The 20,600-nt window shown below is 36.4% G+C and overlaps 2 protein-coding genes across 11 annotated transcripts in view; one reads left to right on the forward strand and one right to left on the reverse strand.

Annotated features, from left to right (window-relative positions):
• Positions 1 to 20,600, reverse strand: part of GIGYF2 (GRB10 interacting GYF protein 2) — a 126,284-nt gene that overhangs the window by 56,679 nt on the left and 49,005 nt on the right. The gene's annotated exons all lie outside the window — the stretch shown is intronic.
• Positions 15,624 to 18,886, forward strand: KCNJ13 (potassium inwardly rectifying channel subfamily J member 13). 2 transcript variants are annotated; one of them, XM_022567988.3, is made up of 2 exons: positions 15,624 to 16,083; positions 18,213 to 18,886. In XM_022567988.3, exons 1-2 carry the CDS (start codon positions 15,624 to 15,626, stop codon positions 18,833 to 18,835), a joined length of 1,083 nt encoding a protein of 360 aa, XP_022423696.1. In that variant the 3' UTR covers positions 18,836 to 18,886. The 2 variants fall into 2 exon arrangements, with proteins under 2 accessions (XP_022423696.1, XP_022423697.1); XM_022567989.2 differs by having other exon boundaries at positions 15,624 to 15,847; positions 18,213 to 18,273.

The following is a 20,600-nucleotide window of genomic DNA, read 5'->3' on the forward strand; positions in this document are numbered from 1 at the left end:
GGTTATACTTATGCATATATATACAGATCTCTCATTCACACTCACATAACACTACCCTCAGGCTGTTACATATGTTGTTTTGTACCCTCGCTGTTTTCACTTGGCAGTCCTTCCTTACCAGCATATACTTCTTTTTTTCCGTTTTTAAGTCATACAATATTTTTAACTACATGATTTACTAAATCAATTTAATTTATTTAATCAACTTCTACTGGTGATTCTGTCCAAATAGGATATCTGTAAACTTCAACCTCTCTTTTATTCCAAAACAGACTGTAAGCTCAAAACCAGAGTGTGGAGGCACTCTACTTTTCCTTTACTCTAGCACCTAGTACACTACAGGCATACAACAAATTGCTCTGGAACAGAATTCAAAGCTAAGCTATGTCTAACCTGATGCAACTCAAGAGCTACATTAACAGTGAAAGAGAGCCTCTTATGCCAAGTAAACTAAACTGGTTTCAAAGGACAAGATAATTCTGAACTGTGCAAATTCTTCAGTCACCATACCACATGTGCTACCACTTACAATTCACAACAAATTACCCAAAATCTCACATTAAAGTATGTAGCTGAATATCCGAAACATACATTGATGTCTTCAGTTTATAACAATAAAATATACAAATTCTCACAGTAACAACCTCAATTCTTTTCATTAAACCATATTAAAAGTGAAAAAAAATTGTACATTTGAAAATGAGGAAATTTTAATTTCTGGTCATCCTCTTATATTCAATTTCACATGTATTAAGATTCCATATCCTGTTCACCCAAACAGTTATTAGGTTGTTACAAGATATTATTCTATTACAGAATAATCTTGGAATGGGGGGGTACAATTATTTGCTTGGCAAAATACCCTTATTATGACAGGCAGCCTCTAAGACAGCCCTCAACAATCCCTGACTTCTGGCCTCTGTGTAATTCCCTCACCTTAAGTGTGGGCTGGCTTGCTCCTAACAGAATCCAGCAGAAGTGATGAGATGTCACTTCTGATACTAAGTTAAAAACTTCCATCTTGGACGCTCTCTCTGAGGGAATCCAGCGGCCCTGTTGTGAGGCAGCCCTGTGGAGAAGCCCACATGGCAAAGAACTGAGGCTTGCCAACAGCCTCGTGAGTGAGCTTGGAAGCGGATCCAACCCCAGATGAGCCCTGAGATGACTGCAGCCTCATGAGAGACACAGGCCAGAACCACCTAGCTAAGCTGCTCCATCCTGGCCCACAGAAACTGAGAAAATAAATGTTTGCTGCTTTCGGCCACTAAGTTTTGGGGTAACTTGTTACATGGCCACAGTTAATAAAAACACTCAACTGATTTAATCTTCATAACAATACTCAGTATTAGAAATTATTTTTCCCATTTTACAGCTGAGAATATTGAGGCTCAAAAAGATAACCCAGGAGAATTGTCCAAAATCACACACCACTATTTAAATGACACAGGATTCAAATCTTAACCTTCTGACTCATTTAACAAATATTTATTGCATACTGCACTAAGTGCCAAGTTTTATGAATTCAAGTATAGATACATTCCATGTCTGCCCTTGGGTTAAAAGGGTCAGAAGACATTCCAGGTTCTCTTGCTCAGAATAAGAAGGGATGAGACATTTTACAAAGCCCACATCCATTATATGACTTGATGAAAAATATAGCTATACTCACAGAAGAAAAATTTAAAACAAAGAAATCCCTAATGCGTATAAATTGATAAGTGATGGCAAATGACTTTTAACATATGTAAATCATTCAGTCACGAGCAATATGTGCCAGGCATGCTGAGAATACAATCGCCTGATGGATGAGCTGGTCAAAACACTGATTTTCATCTACTTTTACACTACGTCTTTGAGAAGTAATGAATGTACCAAAATAAGCAAAGGAAACCCATTAATGGCAAAATGCTTAACGCATCAAAAACTGGTCATTACAGTTTTTTCTAACAGATGATAAGCTGCAAAAAATTAAAGATATTAAAAATAAAAATACCAGTAATTCCTCAACCATAGAAATAGAACTCTACATATCTGTGGTTAGTTTTTACATAACATCTTTAAAATGTAATTTCAATCAGTGTACCCACTATTTTGTAATCTAAATAGCAAATATTTCTCTGTGATTATACATCTTACTGATAATATAAATGGATACACAGCAGGTATACCTTGCAGCTGTTGCACTATCTAGTAGATTATTCCCCACCGGACATTTGCATCATAACTAACTTTTTGAGAACTAGATAACAAGGAAGAAATATCTGTGTGCGTATGTGTTTTGTTTTTCTGAACTACTACTTCTGAAAAAAAACTTCAAAGAGTAAAATTACTAGGTCAAATGACAGACTTCATACGTTGGCATACTTTTCTCTCCTCCTCAAAAAAAGGGTAGGTAAGACCACCAGACCATTTTAGATTATCAAAACTAAGTGCTGCTATCCTTTTGAAGCTTTTCTACTTTAATGGTTGTAAAATGGTATACTAGTGTGGCTCGAATATGAATTTTTCACATCAAAGATTTTTCATATTGTTTGCTGACTTTATTTCCCTTTATGTGAATAATTTGTCTGCATTGTTTTCTAAACTAGCAGCTTCTATAACCTTCATAACTGTCAAGTCCTACGTATACTTTTCATATTGGTACCTAGGAATAAGAAAAATATAAAGGACAGGATAGGGTAAAAATAGGGAAACTAAAGGAAGAAAAAAATCTTGCTTTTCTGCTTACTGCAATCTCATAATTCTGAACCTGTTGGAAAATCTGTACCTCATAAAGTTTAAATGACTATTTATGCCATTCTTTGTTCCAAAAAGGATTTGTGACAGAAATTTTGAAGATATAGAGGAGCACAATACCAAAGAAAGAATGAAGATCATGGAGTCATAGACCTGATTTTAAATTGTCTCCAATTCTGATCTGTACACCTTGACTAAAGAAGATCCCATTCCTAATATGAAAGAGGGTATGTGTGTGTGTGTGTGTGTGTGTGTATTACTGAGGTAGCCATCTGAATTTACACAAACACTAGCCAATTCCAGTTCAAAAATTCTATAACAAAGGAGTTCAGATCTTGTTACCAAGTGCTTGTTTCTACAAAATAATTCCTAAAAACTGCAATATATTTTTTGATGTATCAAATGTTGCATAACGAATAACTGAAACAGAAAGATCTGGGTGACAACTCCTCCAGTAAACCAAGGAAAACCAGAATAATATAATTCTGACATGCCAAACATATCCCACATGTAAGTGCAAGGTAAAGAAAGTTTTGCGTTCAGGCATCATTGTCCTTTTCATAAGAGAAGGATGAAAAGGATTCAAGAACTTTTAAATGTACCATACTCATCTCCTCCTCCTACCTTTAAGAAAACTTAGTATTGGACTTCCCTGGTGGTGCAGTGGTAAGAATCCGCCTGTCAATGCAGGGCACACAGGTTCAGGCCCCGGTCCGGGAAGATCCCACATGCCACAGAGCAACTAAGCCCGTGCACCACAACTACTGAGCCTGCGCTCTAGAGCTCATGAGCCACAACTACTGAAGCCCGCGCCTGGAGACCGTGCTCCGCAACAAGAGAAGCCACCGCAATGAAAAGTCCACACACAGCAACAGAGTAGCACCGGCTCGCCACAAGAGAAAGCTTGCGTGCAGCAACGAAGACCCAATGCAGCCAAAAATAAATGAATGAAAACTTATTATTGAAGTATAACATTCATATCAAGAAGTACACAAATCATAAATGTACAATTCAGAGTTTTCACAAAGCAATATATATCCACCTAACTACTAAGATTTAAAAAAAAAAATTTATCAGGACCTCTCAAGTCTTCATGTCCTCCCAATCGGCCCTTACCAAGGTAAACGCTATCCTGCCTTCTATCTCCAAAGATTAGTTTTGCCTATTTTTGACCTTTTTTATATAAATGAAATGTCAGTTTACGTCTGGCTTTTTTTATTGAAGTATAGTTGTTTAATTAACAATGTTGTGTTAATTTCTGCTGTACATCAAAGTGATTCAGTTATACATACATACATGCCCTTTTTTAAATATTCTTTTCCATTATGGTTTATCACAGAGTATTGAATATAGTTCTGTGTCGTACAGTAGGACCTATTGTTTACCCATTCTATATATAAAAGCTTACATCTGCTAATCCCAACCTCCCACTCCACCCCTCCCCCAACCCCCTCTCCCTTGGTAACCACAAGTCTGTTCTCTATGTCCATGATTCTGTTTCATAGAAAGGTTCATTTGTGTCGTATTTTAGATTCCACATATAAGTGATATCATATGGTATTTGTCTCTTTCTGACTTACTTCACTTAGTTCAATAATCTCTAGTTGCATCCGTGTTGCTGCAAATGGCATTATTTCATTCCTTTTTATGGCTGAGTAGTATTCCATTGTATATATGTACCATATCTTTTTTACCCATTCATCTGTTGTTTCCATGTCTTGCTATTGTGAACAGTGCTGCTATGAACACAGGGGTGCATGTATCTTTTTGAACTAGTTTTGTCTGGGTATATGCCCAGGAGTAGAATCGCTAGATCATATGATAATTCTATTTTTAGTCTTCTGAGGAACCTCCCTATTGTTTTCCATAGTGGCTGTACCAACTTACATTCCCACCAACAGTGTAGGAGGGTTTCCTTTTCTCATAATCCTCTCCAGCATTTGTTATTTGTAGAGATTTTTTTGTTTTTGTTTTTTTCTGGCGGCACCTCATGGTTAGCGGGATCTTAGTTCCCCAACCAGGGACTGAACCCAGGCCCTCAGCAGTGAATGCTGGGAATCCTAACCACTGGACCACCAGGGAATTCCCTGTTATTTGTACAGTAATTTTTTTTATAAATTTTATTTTTATTTTTTTATTTTTGGCTGTGTTGGGTCTTCGTTTCTGTGTGAGGGCTTTCTCTAGCTGTGGAGAGTGGGGGCCACTCTTCATCGTGGTGCGTGGGCCTCTCACTGTCGCGGCCTCTCGTTGCGGAGCACAGGCTCCAGATGCGCAGGCTCAGTAGTTGCGGCTCATGGGCCCAGTTGCCCCGCGGCATGTGGGATCTTCCCAGACCAGGTCTCGAACTTGTGTTCCCTTCATTGGCAGGCAGATTCTCAATCACTGCGCCACCAGGGAAGCCCCTGTACAGTTTTTATTGAAGGCCATTCTGACTGGTGTGAGGTGGTACCTCGTTGTAGTTTTGACTTGCATTTCTCTAATAATTAAGAGACATCAAGCATCTTTTCATGTACTATTGACCACTCACATTTCTTCTTTGGAGAAATGTCTATTTAGGTCTTCTGCCCATTTTTCAATTGAGTTGTTTGTTTTTTTGTTATTGAGTTGTATGAGCTGTTTGTGTATTTTGGAAATTAAGCCCTCGTCAGTCCCTTTGTTTGCAAATATTTTCTCCCATTCTGTAGTATGTGTGGCTTCTTCCATTGAACATTACGGGAAATTCATCCACGTTGTTACAGAGAACAGAAGCTTGTTCTTTTGTACTGTGGTATGGGATCTCATTGTATGAACAGACCACAATGTATTACTCTACTACTGATTTAGGTTGTTTCTAGTTTTTTGCTATTATAAACTGCGTTGCTATAAACATTCCTGGATGTGAAATTTGGTGAGCGTATGTTTCCAATTCTGTTGATATTTACCTAGGAGTGAAACTGCTGGGCCATAAGGTATATTCAACTTCAGTAAGTACTACCAAGTATTTTCCCAGAGAAACAGTACTACTTTACCATTTTTTGTTTGTTTGTTTACTCATACCTCTAGCACACATTAAGATGAGTGCTTTCTCCATGAACAAATACAGTTAAAGACATATGACTGAAAATAAAGAAGAGACTTAGACATAGTACCTACCCTCCAGGTCCACAGTCCAGGGACACACATGTAAACAAATGACTTGATACATTACAGTTGACAAAATGCATTGATATATCTCATCCGATACTCATAATAACCACAAGGGTTGAGTCAACCTTACCATCTATTTTTTTTTTTTTTTAAACATCCAAAGATTTTATTAGGGGAAATGCCTGCATGAAAGAAAGGAGCGAAGAAGCCAGGGAAGGCTGGGAGAGCCATCAGACCAAGATGCAAGGCACGGTTAGATACTTTATAAAGATTTATTGAAGAAATTAGGAGCTTCTTTAAGAACTTTCAAGTCAGGGGTCAGAATGATAAAATTACATTCACATAACTTCTTACAAATAATAACATGAAAGAATTTTAGGGCAGAAAAAATCTTAGATATAAACTAATCCTGGGTAGTGACTGTGAGAACCAAGGACTTCACAGGGTCCTGGGCTTCACTCTGTGCTGGGACCAGCCACTGGACTGGACTGGAGCAGGGAGCTCATTTACCTTCAACCATACCATCTTTATTGTTCCTGTGAGGAAAGGGATACCTGTAGGGGGATCTCCCACGGTCACACAGCTGAGTAGTGACCAAATCAAAAATAGAACATAGATGTTCAAAGTCCTAATCCAGGGTTTACTCACAAATTAAACCCATCAGAAGCAGCCAGAAATTCTACAAAAATAAAGTAGAAAAAGGAAGTTCTGGGATCTAATTCTAAGGGGCTCTAAAAAGGCAACAGACATATCATGCATAGAAAAGCTTGGGGATAGAGACTGCCAAGATGTCTAAATGGAACTAAATTTGTTAACCTTCCAGCAGATAAACGATAACAAAATGTGTACCCCTGAAAAAAATGTTAAGATCAACTTAATATATAACAATATAAAAATTTTACTCAAAATTATTTTGAGGGGTAAAAAAATGACTTCAAGTACAATCTAATAGAATATACATTTCCAATTACTACTAATATAACTTACAATATAAATTATACTGTATGCAAGAATCGCTCTAAAACATTAAAATAAATCCTTTATAACCTAAATGATTACAGTAGATTTGTATGTATATAAATTTGGGTGGGGATTGAGGGTGCCAAAAAACTTTATAATGAGTTAACTCATTACAGGGTTAAAAAAAATAAATATATTTGTGTATTATTGATACAACTTAAAATAAATGATAAAGTTGTTCATGGGCAACTCAGAAGATAATATCTAAAGCTCCTTTAATGTCTAAAAATTACACGACTCCAAAGTGACCAGGGCTAAAATGAACGAGGGACACCCACACCCACATGGCCTTTCTCAGCACTTAAAATCAAAGTCTTCCTCTTTCTATAACATTAGCAATATGACAAAGTTGAGTAGCCAAATATTTTAGTTGACTTTTTAAAAAATCTTAACAGATTAATATGTAAACAAGATGATTTAAAGGTAAACATAATTAAATAATTTACAAATTAATGCCTGAACTAAATATTTCTAACCTATAGTCAACAAATGAGCTTGGGGCTATGAATCCTTAAACTGGAAGCACCTATCACACTGGCATGCTTTTATCTTTTTTCAGGGAAAAGGGTCTAAGGTTTTTGCCAGGGTCTTAAAGGTGTCTCTGACCTCTAAAAGGTAAAGAAATATAAATTTAAAATATATTTTTTTCTATTCAATATGGCAAACATGGCAGTCTTATGAGCAAACTATACTACCTGTATAACACATTTTATATTCTTACATCAACAATTCCTCAAGATGTATAAAAGGTGCTAAAATACAACTGCACTACGTATATAAATACTTTCCCCAACGGCAATAAATACTTGGTTGTTTCTGCCTGAATGTATTGTCTAAATAGGACTCTTCTAAAAATAAAATAAAATTAAAATGCAGTATTGGTTTTAGTCTGGTGTAATTGAGTGGACTTCCTAAGGAGAAAGAGCAGTAAAAGGGCACCTGTGTGCATGTTTGACTTACAGCCAGAAATGGTGTTTATGGAAAACTTCAGATGGAGCAAAAAGGCACTCAGCCAACAAAATCTACAGCTGTGAAACTTGGAACTTAGAAGCGCCCAAACTCCAAAAGCAAAAGTGGAATTATGGGACAGACTTTGAAGCTTGTTTATGTGCAAATTTTTCTAGCAAGTAACTTTGTATTTCTCTATTCAGATATATATTCTCTGATTAACACTAAAAATATTTTCTAATACCAGAGAAAACAGTGAAAGGGAATCCCATCCAGGTATTGATATTTACTTTTCCCCCCAATTGTAAACAAAACTCAGGGTAACTAGGATGGAGTAGTTTAAATTCTATATCCAGAGATTTGCAACTTTTCTCCCATCCTAACCCCTGAGGAGGTAACAAATCTGCTCCACTGGTTAATATGGTCCCGAAAACACAGCAGCTCCTGGCTGGGAGAGACTGGAGGGGCTGCTGTATATCAGACTCTGAAAAAGCATCTCATGTGGTCTAAATGTGCCCCATATTCCTATAACCTTTATGCTCAGTCGTCTGCTGGTATATACCCAGACACTGCCTGAAATCTCGGGGGAAGGTGATCAGTAGTGGGCTTCAATGCAGAACTGGAAAGAGACTAGGCATCTTCTAAAGAAAGCTAAGTACACTGTGTAAGAAAGAGCATTGGAAACCAGGGCTAAAGGTTAAAAATTGTGAGATTATGTATATACATAGGCAAGACACTGCACGCCAACTAAAGGTTTTGTTGTTTTCAGGTACACTGTGGTACAATTATGGATTATATACTGGAGTGCTTTAGCCAGAAAGAAAAGCAAACAATTTAGGGATACAGAATTGAATTTAATAAAGAATAATGTACCTGATTCTTGGCATCTTGCTTAATCATTATAATTTGGAATAAAAAATCAATCAATCAATGAACAGATATCTAGCAGCATGTATGTTCATTTATAGAAGAATGTTTTAGAGCCACCTCCAACTGAAATCATTAATTCTGTTTAGACGGGAGGGCCCATGTATTTTAGGGTGAAGTTGGTTTATCATCTGTGCCAATATCAGTTTCATCTCAGCTAACCGGGCAACTTCAAACAGAAATGAATTTATGTGCTCCGGCTATTATAATGGGAGTGCTATGCTCCTAAGGAGACACTCTAGAACTGGTCTACGACATCCATTCAGTTAGCAATTAGGAATCACTGTTTAGAGACCACAGCAGACTTTCAAAGTGTGAAATCCAGAAACCAGAATACTTCTTCACTTGAGACATTTCTTTCTTGACAATCATCTTGTAAATGATTTCTGTCTGAATATATTATGGAAAGAGGCTTCCAATGTTGGTAAAATCCTTTACTATCTTGCTTACTATAATGTCTATTCAAGACACATGGCAGGTACACCTTCAGTACTGCTTTCTGAAAGGCAGTGTTACACTATATTTACTGTCTTCCCTCTTCCGCCCCCAATCAGTAAACTAGCAATTGATATAAAGTTCAATTCCTACCAGAACATGCAGGGAAGGTGCATCATATCACAAGTCTCTCCTTTATGCTTTTACCTTCTCTAGTTCTGAAGGTCAAAGTTTGCAGTGCTGTGCCTGAACTTGTATTGAAATGTTTGGCATTAATAAAAACAAAGAAGGAATTAATATATTTTTTAATTGTGGGGGGAGGAGAAGGAATCTACAAAGGCGGATTTCACTTTCTAAGCAGCATTATATTGGTCTAGATTAATAATTTTCCCAGCAGGCCTTCCATGATTTTACTATGAACAATCGCAGCCTTTGTATCTCAGATCCCCTTACATGTGACATTTGATCAAAGTTTTAAAATCAGCAGCTAATGGAGGTGGAGAAAAGTCCTGCTCAGTAAGGCATTATACAAAATGCTCATTTTGAGGTTGCTACAAGCTGGATCACAGACGTTTTCCAGCTAAACATTATTTAGATGTTTAAGTTTCTGTACCCTGAACACTGTATTTATTGCATGTCATCATACTTCTCCTCAGGGAAATATCCCCTAAACATCACTAAAGCATGACTTAAAATTCTTCAGTTCTTTCACACAGGTGTGTTTTTTAGAGATAAGTGTAAGGAACCAAACAATTAAATGTATTCTTATTCAAGGTTTCTGTACCTAGCCTTAAAAAAATAAAATTAAAAAGTCTGCCTCCTTGCCCCCCCAAAAAAGATTTCAGGTAACTAAATTACCTCTATTACTAGTTCTAGAATTAGTGGTAGTCATTCTGATGAGATGGGATATGAAAAGAAAACTAGTAAAATCAATTCATTAATTTCTACCTAAAAGTCCTTATCCAAGGAAATATTCCCAAAAGAAATGGAGGAAAAAAAGATTAGTAAAGGAAATATCTCACACTTAAACATGCTATATAAGGAAAGACGGCTGAAAGGAAATCTTGCAGGGAATTTTATCCCTTTGAACTTGTAAATAAACTCTTAAGTAAGATTATGCAAACTTACTAAAAGACCGGTCCTGATTAGAGAGAAAAAATGCACCCCTTCTCCAAGTCAGTTCTGGAGGCTTTCTCCAGAGTTGTTAAGGTCTGTGATGGGTAAAGAAAGACCTCCTAACAAACCAGCATTCTTTTCCACAGGATCAGAACTAACTGGCCCCCCGCAGACTAAGTGACCAATCACATCAGCTTCAGCTGAAACCAGCCCCCACGACATTATAAACAGAGCAATGTGAACCGTAAACCCAGTCCAAGAAGAGAACCTACAAGCTGGACTTGTAGATTAAAATTACCTCACCAAAAAGACAGTCTCTGAAAGCTTCCTCCAGACCTACCCGTGTATAAAGCTGGCCCAGCAAAAGAACTGGTGAGTACATGAGAAAATATTCAATCTTATTTCTTTCCTTAAGGGGAACAGAGAAAAAAACTGACTGACAAATAGGGATGGAGCTCGATATTGCCAATAGAGTTTTAAAACAAAGACATTACATACAGGATCATACATTAAGGTTCTCTATTCTTTTTCCTTAAATTCTGGAAATAGAATAATAGTCCTCTTGAAAGCATTATTGGAAATTTTCTTCTTAATTGTTTTACTAAATGTATACTAATTCTCCATTATAATATAGAAATGGGAAGAGAAAGACCCTGGAAAAAATTCAGTGGCTTTTTAAAAAATGTATCTTTTTCTTTTGGAAGGGATTAAAGAAACCCAAAATGAGCAAACAAAAACAAATGACCCCCCCCAAAAAAAATCATATTGTTTTTACTTTTTTAAGCCATAGGAAAAATGATGAGTGTCCTAATTTCTTTTTAAGCATGAAATTATTGCTGAAATTAGGTGCTTCTACAAATAAGAAATTAAAATATAAAAGAATCTCTGAGCTTATATAATAGAATTAGAACTCACACTATTTGCCCTAATTATGGAGGGCAGGAGAGATGATTATGACTCTCTCCACAGTCTTAAACTGTTTACACCAGAAGTGAACAAATACACAGTAATACTGCAATCATTTAACATTTGTAGTTATTATGACTTATATCTTAACTGTTTAATATGAACTATACTACTACATTACAACATGACAACAAAAGACATAATTTTGAGTGCTACAACCTAATGAGTAAAATGAATCCATTATTTTGATGACCAATGAAGCATCCAAACTATCATTTTTATAAAGTACTATTTTTTCCATCAAATGGTTTATAAATGGGCAAATATTTTATAGCCCACACAGAGAGACACAAGCAAACCATCCCAATTCTACTTTCTACTGGGATCAATTTACAAGAATCATATAAATAGAGACTAGGAAAAACACATTCAAAAAGCACTTGTGTACCTGTAGAGATATGAAAATAACCTGGAAATATAATAGTATAAACATAATGTCTGTCCATCAGACACTTTTAAATTTGATGGAAAAAAAATCTACATACATTGGGCAACAATAATTTAATGTTTTAAATGCCATACAAGCATATATAAAATTATATAGAAAAAAATCACACAGGAAACCTCTATCAGTGGAGGGAAATGGTAGTAAGTTTACAAACGTGTAGGATTTTAAAGGATCATGTTATTTAATTCCCTCTTTTCTTTCTTTCTCTTTTTAATATAAGGAAGCCTGGCCAAGGGGATTGGGTAGCTCGCCCAAACTGGCACAGCTATGTAACCAACAGAGCCAGAACCCAGTCAGCTAGATTTCCCACCCTGTCTTCGTTATGCTAAACCACACTGACTACATGAGTGCAAAGAATGGAGTTATTCAGGGTAATCTGTTAAGTGGGGACTGAAATCTTACCTCTCTCAAATACTCCACTTTCCAGCACCATCTAAACAAGATTTAGGAAAGTTTTATATATAAAAAGGATAATGCTTCACTGTTTTGATATTAGCCTTCTGACTGCCCTGTTCACAGGTTTTTTTATGTATTTACTTAGTTGCAAGAGAAAAAAAAACTGTAAAAGCCTAGAGCAAGAGTGCTACAAAAGCTATAGTAGGTAAGAAGTTACAATCCTGAAAAGGCCCAAATGAAAATAACTGATTTTGTTAGCTACAGTATGTATACAAAGGCTGTCTCCTCAGGTAATGAATTTTAGAACTAATGAAGCAAGCTGAAAATCAAGAAGAATCATGGACCTTTCCGCCCACAAATTACTATGATACAATTAGCAATCAGTGGTTCCATAAGTGGAACAGCACTAGTGTACACCTTCATCATGGGCATTTTCACATAGGCAGGAAGCAAGAAACAATACAGGTCAAAGCCATGGACAATGCAAAACCACACAGTGGTTCACAAACTTACTGGAGGAAGCCAACTACCCTTTATTGCTATACCCTTCTTCTAGTGTCAAAATGTCTTTTCTTTTATAAAATTATGATGAAAGTATTATATTTTTAAAATTATTTTCTCACCTGGCAAAATACAAATTTGGCAATGCTTTATAAGAACCCTCCTCTCCACATTTTGTTTTAACTCTGCTGGTCTATAGGATCTAAGACTAGACTATGTACAATAATTCTGATTGTACTAATCTTCAAATCTTGCAAGATGTCTTCCTTAACTGAAAATATCCTTCTTGCCTACAAATCTAGGTCTTAGCCTAAGCATTTCTGAAGAACAAATATTCTGTAGGGGCTCTTGGACAAAACTAGTCAAATGTAACATGTTATTCACAAAAGCTAACTAGGGTCAAAATGTCTATTTTTGAGGCAATATAGCACTGACTCTGAACTACGGACTAAGCAGGAACTGACCACCACTTACTACCTTTGTGATCTTAGGAAACTCACTGTGGCTCAGTTTCATTATCTATAAAATGGGCATTAATAATGGTACTTATTACTAGGAAAGTTAAGAAACATTATTAATACCAGTAAGGCAACTAATAGCCCAAGAGGTTACTCTGTGCCAGGCATTGCTATTGGCTTCACATGAGTCAATACATGTGAAGTGCTTGGTATGATTCCTGGCACATAATAAATAATATATATTAGCCAATATTATTAATCATTACTGACATAAAAATCATGCATAAAATCAACAGTGATTTAAAATGGATATTTGAGACACTTCTGGGGACAGGAGAGTTCTAAGGTGCTAAAAATCAGGCTGTCAAAGACTATTTTGTGAATGCAGTACCAATCATCTTGGGAAAGACTTTTATCTCACCAAACTCTAAATAGATAGCTTCTTGTAGATTAAAAAAAAAAAAAAATTAACCAACTGTTAAGTTAGTCAGACTTGCAAAATAATCCATACGCCTTGTGAAAACTTCTTTTATCTGCCTGATCCTCAGTGATCTCATCTGAAAAATGGGATAAGAATGTCTTATCTTAAAAAAAAAAAAAAGAATGTCTATCTTGCTGAGATACCAAAGAATTAGAGACAATGCAGTAATGAAAGCACCTAGCACAATGCCTATGAATATTTTGTTATTATTATAATTTCCAAAAGGGCAGAGATCAGGTCTTCTAAAACATCAAAAAATCTAGCAAAATGAATCACTAAATAGCTGTGCCAAGAAAAAAAAAAACTAAATAAAATGATAATAACAACTTGTTAGGATAATAAATTATAAAACATTAATGCCCTAAGATTTTAAAAAAATTTATAACATGAAACAGAAATGACCATCTAATCTAAATAAAGTTAACAATCAACCCAGTGTTCCATCAGCAACTCATATGTGAAGAAAATATACGAGAATGTCTCTAATATCACCAATAAATGTTAAATCAGCCTTAGGACAAAAGGGAAAGCATATACCCAGCTGGCCAATGCCCAGTTCCAACAACACAGGAAGCCAGTCTCCAAAGCCCCAAAGTCCCTAGACATAGAAGGGTCCATCCAGCAAACTCAAGCAAAGCATCATTGTCATTCAAAAGGTAGGAAGGTGATATGCAACACTTCCAAGGGCATCTACTTCTGAAGGAGGAATCATCGAAAAGAGTCATGTATAAACACCTAGTACTGGATTGTGGCAAAGAAGAAAGGCAGATTCAAGGGAAGCAAAGTTGCATTTCCCATTCTGTTTCTGCTTGCCTCTGCGAAAGTCTTTGATACCTTTGTCATATTCAAGGATGGTCACATGGAAAGTGCACATTAGATTTCGACTCACCACACAGAGAAAAGAAGAAACACAGATGAAAACCGTTTACAGCTAAAAACTAACTTTACTAATGTTTCTAAAATTGACCTTTAATGTCTTAATGATTATTTTAGTTCATTAAACTCGAAGCTTTTTCTTCTGGTTCATTTACTTCTCTTTTTTCTTTTTTAAGGCATTGCCTTTTTTTAAAAAAATTATTTATTTACTTATTTGGCTACATCAGGTCTTAGTTGTGGCATGCAGGATCTTTAGTTGCGACACGTGGAATCTTTAGTTGCAGCAAGTGAACTCTTTCAGTTGTGGCATGTGAGGTCTGGCCCCCTGCATTGGCAGCCACTGGAATCTTAGCCACTGGACCACCAGGGAAGTACCTGGTTCATTTACTTTCAAAATTAATATTACCTTGGAATCTTTACCTGGAATTTCTTAATTTTGCCAAGAAAATAATTTTCTGTCTACCCCACAATCTAATCAGCATCTAGAATATTCAGAAAGGCGGCAATCCATGAGCCATAGAAGTAAAGACTCCATGAAAATGACCACAAAGTAACAAAAACAAATAAAACCTAATCATAGAACTTTCAACAGGCTAATTATAAAGCATGCAATGGAACTATGGATCTCTAAAAGCTTACTCTTATCCTAGCAGTAAGTGTGGCTTCAAAACATTTTCAGACAATTCAACACTACACTTCTAAATGACTTCTATTTATTTAAACAGAGGAACACATATTTAATGTTCCTTTTCATTATGAATTATTCATAGTTATAAATTATTAATTATGGAAAGTTGTTACACATAATGTTTAGTCAATTCAATACATACTTGAAGCCTCGACTTGTGCAAGAAAGATACAGGAGTATCAAAAAGAGACATGAATCGCAATCCCAACCCTTGGGGATTCGTTAATATGCCAAACAATATTTTAACAGTCATTAAAGGAACCAATAATAGATATCCTAAGGCAATCCATGATTAGCTATCAAATGAATGACTTAGTCAGTAAATGCTCCCTTATGTAAAGAGAAAAGAGAAAGAGCTATCAGACTGGGAAAGCCTGCCCAGCAGTCAGGGAAGCATTCCAAAAAAATTACAAAACAAAGTCTCAGAATTTATTAATATTACCTGAAAAACAGTTAAGGGTTTACTAATTTACTCTTGATTTCAGAGAATTACAGCCTGAGATGGATGGCAGTAATTGCAAAGTTATTGCTCCTCTCCTAACTCAGAGATACCGGAGGATGGTCACCAAGGATGGCCATAGCACACTTCAAATGGATGGCGCTCAAAGAGGTCTTGCATATCTTCGAGATGCTTGGGGAATCCTAATGGACATGCGCTGGCGCTGGATGATGTTGGTTTTTTCTGCTTCTTTTGTTATCCACTGGCTTGTCTTTGCAGTGCTCTGGTATGTTCTAGCTGAGATGAATGGTGATCTGGAACTAGATCATGATGCCCCACCTGAAAACCACACTATCTGTGTCAAGTACATCACCAGTTTCACAGCTGCATTCTCCTTCTCCCTGGAGACACAACTCACAATTGGTTACGGTACCATGTTCCCCAGTGGTGACTGTCCTAGTGCAATCGCCCTACTTGCCATACAAATGCTCCTAGGCCTCATGCTAGAGGCCTTCATCACAGGTAATTGTTTTTTGTATTCTGTTTGTTTTATTTTTGGCTGCAGTGGGTCTTCGTTGCTGCGCGCGGACTTTCTCCAGTTGCAGCGAGTGGGGGCTACTCTTCATTGCAGTGCAAGGGCTTCTCATTGAGGTGGCTTCTCTTGTCGCGGAGCACAGGGTCTAGGCACACGGGCGTCAGCAGTTGCAGCACGTAGGCCCTAGAGTGCACAGGCTTCAGCAGTTGCGGCGCGCAGCCTTCAGTAGTTGTGGCACGCAGGCTCTAGAGTGCAGACTCAGTAGTTGTGGCACACGGGCTTAGTTGTTCCGCGGCATGTGGGATCTTCCCGGTACAGGGATCAAACCCATGTCCCCTGCATTGGCAGGCCGATACTTAACCACTGCGCCACCAGGGAAGTCCCCACAGGTAATTGTTTTTGTTCTTAAAAAAAAAAATGTATGAATGTTTTGGAATGGGTATAGTCAGTTATAAGCAACGGTATTACAGAATAATTTATTTGCATTATTGGCAGGTAATGCCTGAGACTGAAAGGAAGAGCCTAGGGTCAAACAATAGGAGAAATTTTAAGAAACCTCTCTCTATACTTAAATTTTACATATTGAAATTTCTTAAGAAAAAAGGGATCATTATGCTACCAGCCAAAAAGACATTAACAAAAAATCTAAAAGGAGTTTTTCAGAGAAGCTAAATATTTTGTTAAATAAGTGAATAAATATGTTCAATGCATATTTTGACAGTCATTTTACCTAACAGAGGAATTTGATTTTTTTTTTTTTTAACCTTTACTGGGCTAGAATTTTCTCCTCTGAGTTCATCTTTTCAACATTTACTCAATATTAATGAGCCCAGAACACCACAGTCAGCACTGCAGATTAGAGAACAAGTATACATATCCTGAGCATGTACTGGAAATAGGCCACAATGATTATGAAATTTTGCGTATAAACCTGGCAAAGCATGATACTCTTTGCTCTAATAAAGTAGGGCTAGTGATATATACAATTAAAAAATAAAAAACAAAACAAAGAGAAAACCTTGTTTTAACACACTATGGGCGATATTAACAGTGGTCTGGAATAAAGTCCCAGTGTGCAACCAACTGGCTTTTACAACCTGTAGCAAATCACTTAATCTTTACAAGAAGAGTTCTTACACTGGACCATTCGATAAAATTTAGAGGATATGTGAACTTAGACAGGAAAAACTTGCATCTTTTTCTTCTTTTACACTAACCTCCAACTGAAATTTGGTATTTCCTTTGATTATAAATGTAGGCAACAAAAAACAAAAGCATTGGCAATACCCGTAACTTTGTTACAAACAGAAATCCCAGATATTTTCATATCATACTATAATACTTCAAAATTATAGTACTAAACCTCCACTGTATTTTTTTATTTAATGCATTAAAAAAGCACATATAGTACACATTGTAATTTTTTAAATGCTCAACTGGATTTCAGTGTATTTGGTTTCCTGTTTATATACTTTATTTTAATGCATTTAAAGCGTAATTCTAATAAGAGGTTCATAGACCTCACCAGCCTGCCAACATCTGTGGCACAGAAGTAGTTAAGAAACCATGATCTACCTGCTGGGGGGCACATGGAGGATGCACTTGAAGGGTACACTGAAAACCACCTTAGAGACAGAGCATTCTTAGAAGAAAAAAGGTTTGTATAAATTTCAAAGTTAAAAATTCTTCAATGTCACTTGTTCTACAGGTCCCCTCCCTACCCCAAATCATTCTACTATGAATCTAATCTCTATTTAAACTTGAAGTAATCTGGGTGCAAGTAAATTGCATTTATTTTCTGTTATTTTTAAAGCAGGGGCAGGAATACAGGAAATGACCACTCCTCCACTTCATAACAAACTAAAGTTTTACATTTCTATGTAACAAAATGAATTGTGCTTACCCATTTTGAAATCGCAGTTTTAAAATAAAGAATGTATGTACCGTTTTGCAAAATCCTTCAGGCTAATGAGAAATTAACAAGTTCAATTCCTGACTCATTTCGAAGGCATGGCATCAAGAAATGTATAAAAATTTGCTAGATCCTTCTCATTCAGAAAAGGTACTGATATTTAATCTGTTCATTCTAAAAAAAATTCAATGGTTTCTAATTTAGGTGCCTTTGTGGCGAAGATCGCCCGGCCAAAAAATCGAGCTTTCTCAATTCGCTTTACTGACTTAGCAGTAGTAGCTCACATAGATGGTAAACCTAATCTTATTTTCCAAGTGGCCAACACTCGACCTAGCCCTCTAACCAGTGTTCGGGTCTCAGCTGTACTCTATCAGGAAAGAGAAAACGGCGAACTCTACCAGACCAGTGTGGACTTCCACCTTGATGGCATCAGTTCTGAGGAATGTCCATTCTTTATCTTTCCACTAACCTACTATCACTCCATTATACCATCGAGTCCCCTGGCTACTCTGCTCCAGCATGAAAATCCTCCCCACTTTGAATTAGTTGTGTTCCTTTCAGCAATGCAGGAAGGCACTGGAGAAATATGCCAAAGGAGGACATCCTACCTACCCTCTGAGATCATGTTAAATCACTGTTTTGCATCTCTGCTGACCCGAGGTTCCAAAGGTGAATATCAAATCAAGATGGACAATTTTGATAAGACTATTCCTGAACTTCCAACACCTCTGGTCTCCAAGAGCCCAAACAGGACTGACCTGGACATCCACATCAATGGACAAAGCATTGACAATTTTCAGATCTCTGAAACAGGACTGACAGAGTAAGAAATATCCATAGCGCCCTATTTTTTAATGTATTAAATATCCTCAGCCAGTTATGCACCTATTTTTCCTTCATCGTATCTCATGTTTTCTTTTTTCCAATGCTGATTACATCTTTCTGATTACATCATGGTGATCAAGCCTCAGCCCATAAAAAAAAATGGCTAGCAATACACATTGTGGAAATATAACATTATACAAAGTTTGTATCTGTGGTTATCTGCTGAAATCAATGCATCTGAATGTAACAGATATTTACAATAACAGAAATGCTGTTGGTGAGTTTGTATGGATGTGGTATGATGCTAGTAACGAAGGTAAAATGGACAGTGAAGTTTAACACAGGTGAACGCTAAGAAAATCAGCCATAAATTTCTCATTTTCATCTGCAAGTTGAAGCAGCAGCCTAGTTTCAAACCTAGCTCCCTGGGTAGAATGATGATTTCACAATATTTAGTGAACACTCTTTTAAAACTGTTATTTCTTCAAGGCAACAAAGATCAGTCCTTTGGTTCTTTATAAAACAAAACTAGGGTAAATATTACCCCCTTAATTTTTAACAGCTAAGAACAAAAACTCACAAGAAAACAGTGAAGAATAGATTTATACATAACTCTAAAAGCATTTGAGCATGACACCCAAACACATGCACATATTCATACATTTGTGGCAGAAAGTGATCAGAGCAAGTTAAGATAAGCTCTAGGCTGAAGGAAACTGCAGGGTGGTATTTGAGCAAGGAGACGCAAAATTATATCTACTTTAAAGCTACCATGCATACTAATCAAATAGTGATTTAAAAATTATAACCAACCATTCATCTGAATAACTTCCGACCTAAGTAAAAACATTCCCTTTCTACTTAGGGTCCATTCAATGGTATAAAAACCTCGTAGATGCAAATATATTTACATTTTTGTAGGTATAAAGGTTTAGATATAATTCAACTAGGGGAAAAAATCTCCAACAGAAAAAGCAAAAAATAATTAGGCAATGAAGTATTTTCAAACCCAAATTCCTGTTTCAAACTTCAGATAGTTTTTTCTATAAACACAAAATGAGTGTTTATTCACCAGCAGGAGGTTGGACGAGATGAACTCTATTATTTCTTTCCAAATCTAATACTCGATGAAAATTATGCTTTCTCTGCTTTTTTAATTTTGCATATACTAGGATGAACACTTTCCCTTACCTCCAGTTTAACTTAAGACTATCCTCTGTAAACTTGTCATTTCAATAAAAAAATCGAACTGTCCTCAAACAGGAACCAAAAAAGTCACCCTATCAGATTTCAAATAGATTTGTTGCTGTTATTCTTTTCTGAAATTTCCCTTATCCAGGTTTATGTGAAAAAAGTGAAAGATTAACCCTTCCCTACTGGTGATGACCCACACAGGAATCATCTCTTAAAATAAATACTAGCTAGTAAAGGGAAGCAGTTGTGAAAAGCAGGGAACAGCAGCAAGTCACATTTTTCTACTCCTAGACCAAAAGGAAGAGAAAATAAAGAACTTTGGAGTGGTCTAAGACTAATTATAGCAAAGTGTATCAAGGACACAGAAACTTAATCACTGCGAACTTTTGCTGTTTGAAAACCTTAGGCATTCTTAAGTACTAGCTAGACCAACAGGTTTTCCTCCAACCCAAGATTGTTGTAACACATATAATCAGCAAGAATTCTTATTTCTATAATAAAGTTAACAAGATTCACCTAACCTGATGAAAATAAGTACTGGAGATTTACATGGGATATTTTTTCCTAAGAGCT

Source organism: Delphinapterus leucas, chromosome 8 (genome assembly GCF_059928025.1).
Source record: "Delphinapterus leucas isolate spDelLeu-1000000601 "Yukka" chromosome 8, BTC_Dleu_Yukka2, whole genome shotgun sequence".
NCBI classification, from domain to species: domain Eukaryota; kingdom Metazoa; phylum Chordata; class Mammalia; order Artiodactyla; family Monodontidae; genus Delphinapterus; species Delphinapterus leucas.

Bases quoted from the DNA above. Each gene is read 5' to 3' on its own strand.
- KCNJ13 (XM_022567988.3), top strand. From the start codon at position 15,624: ATGGATGGCAGTAATTGCAAAGTTATTGCTCCTCTCCTAACTCAGAGA. The intron at 16,084-18,212 runs GTAATTGTTTTT...TTTCTAATTTAG, and splicing joins GCTAGAGGCCTTCATCACAG to GTGCCTTTGTGGCGAAGATC.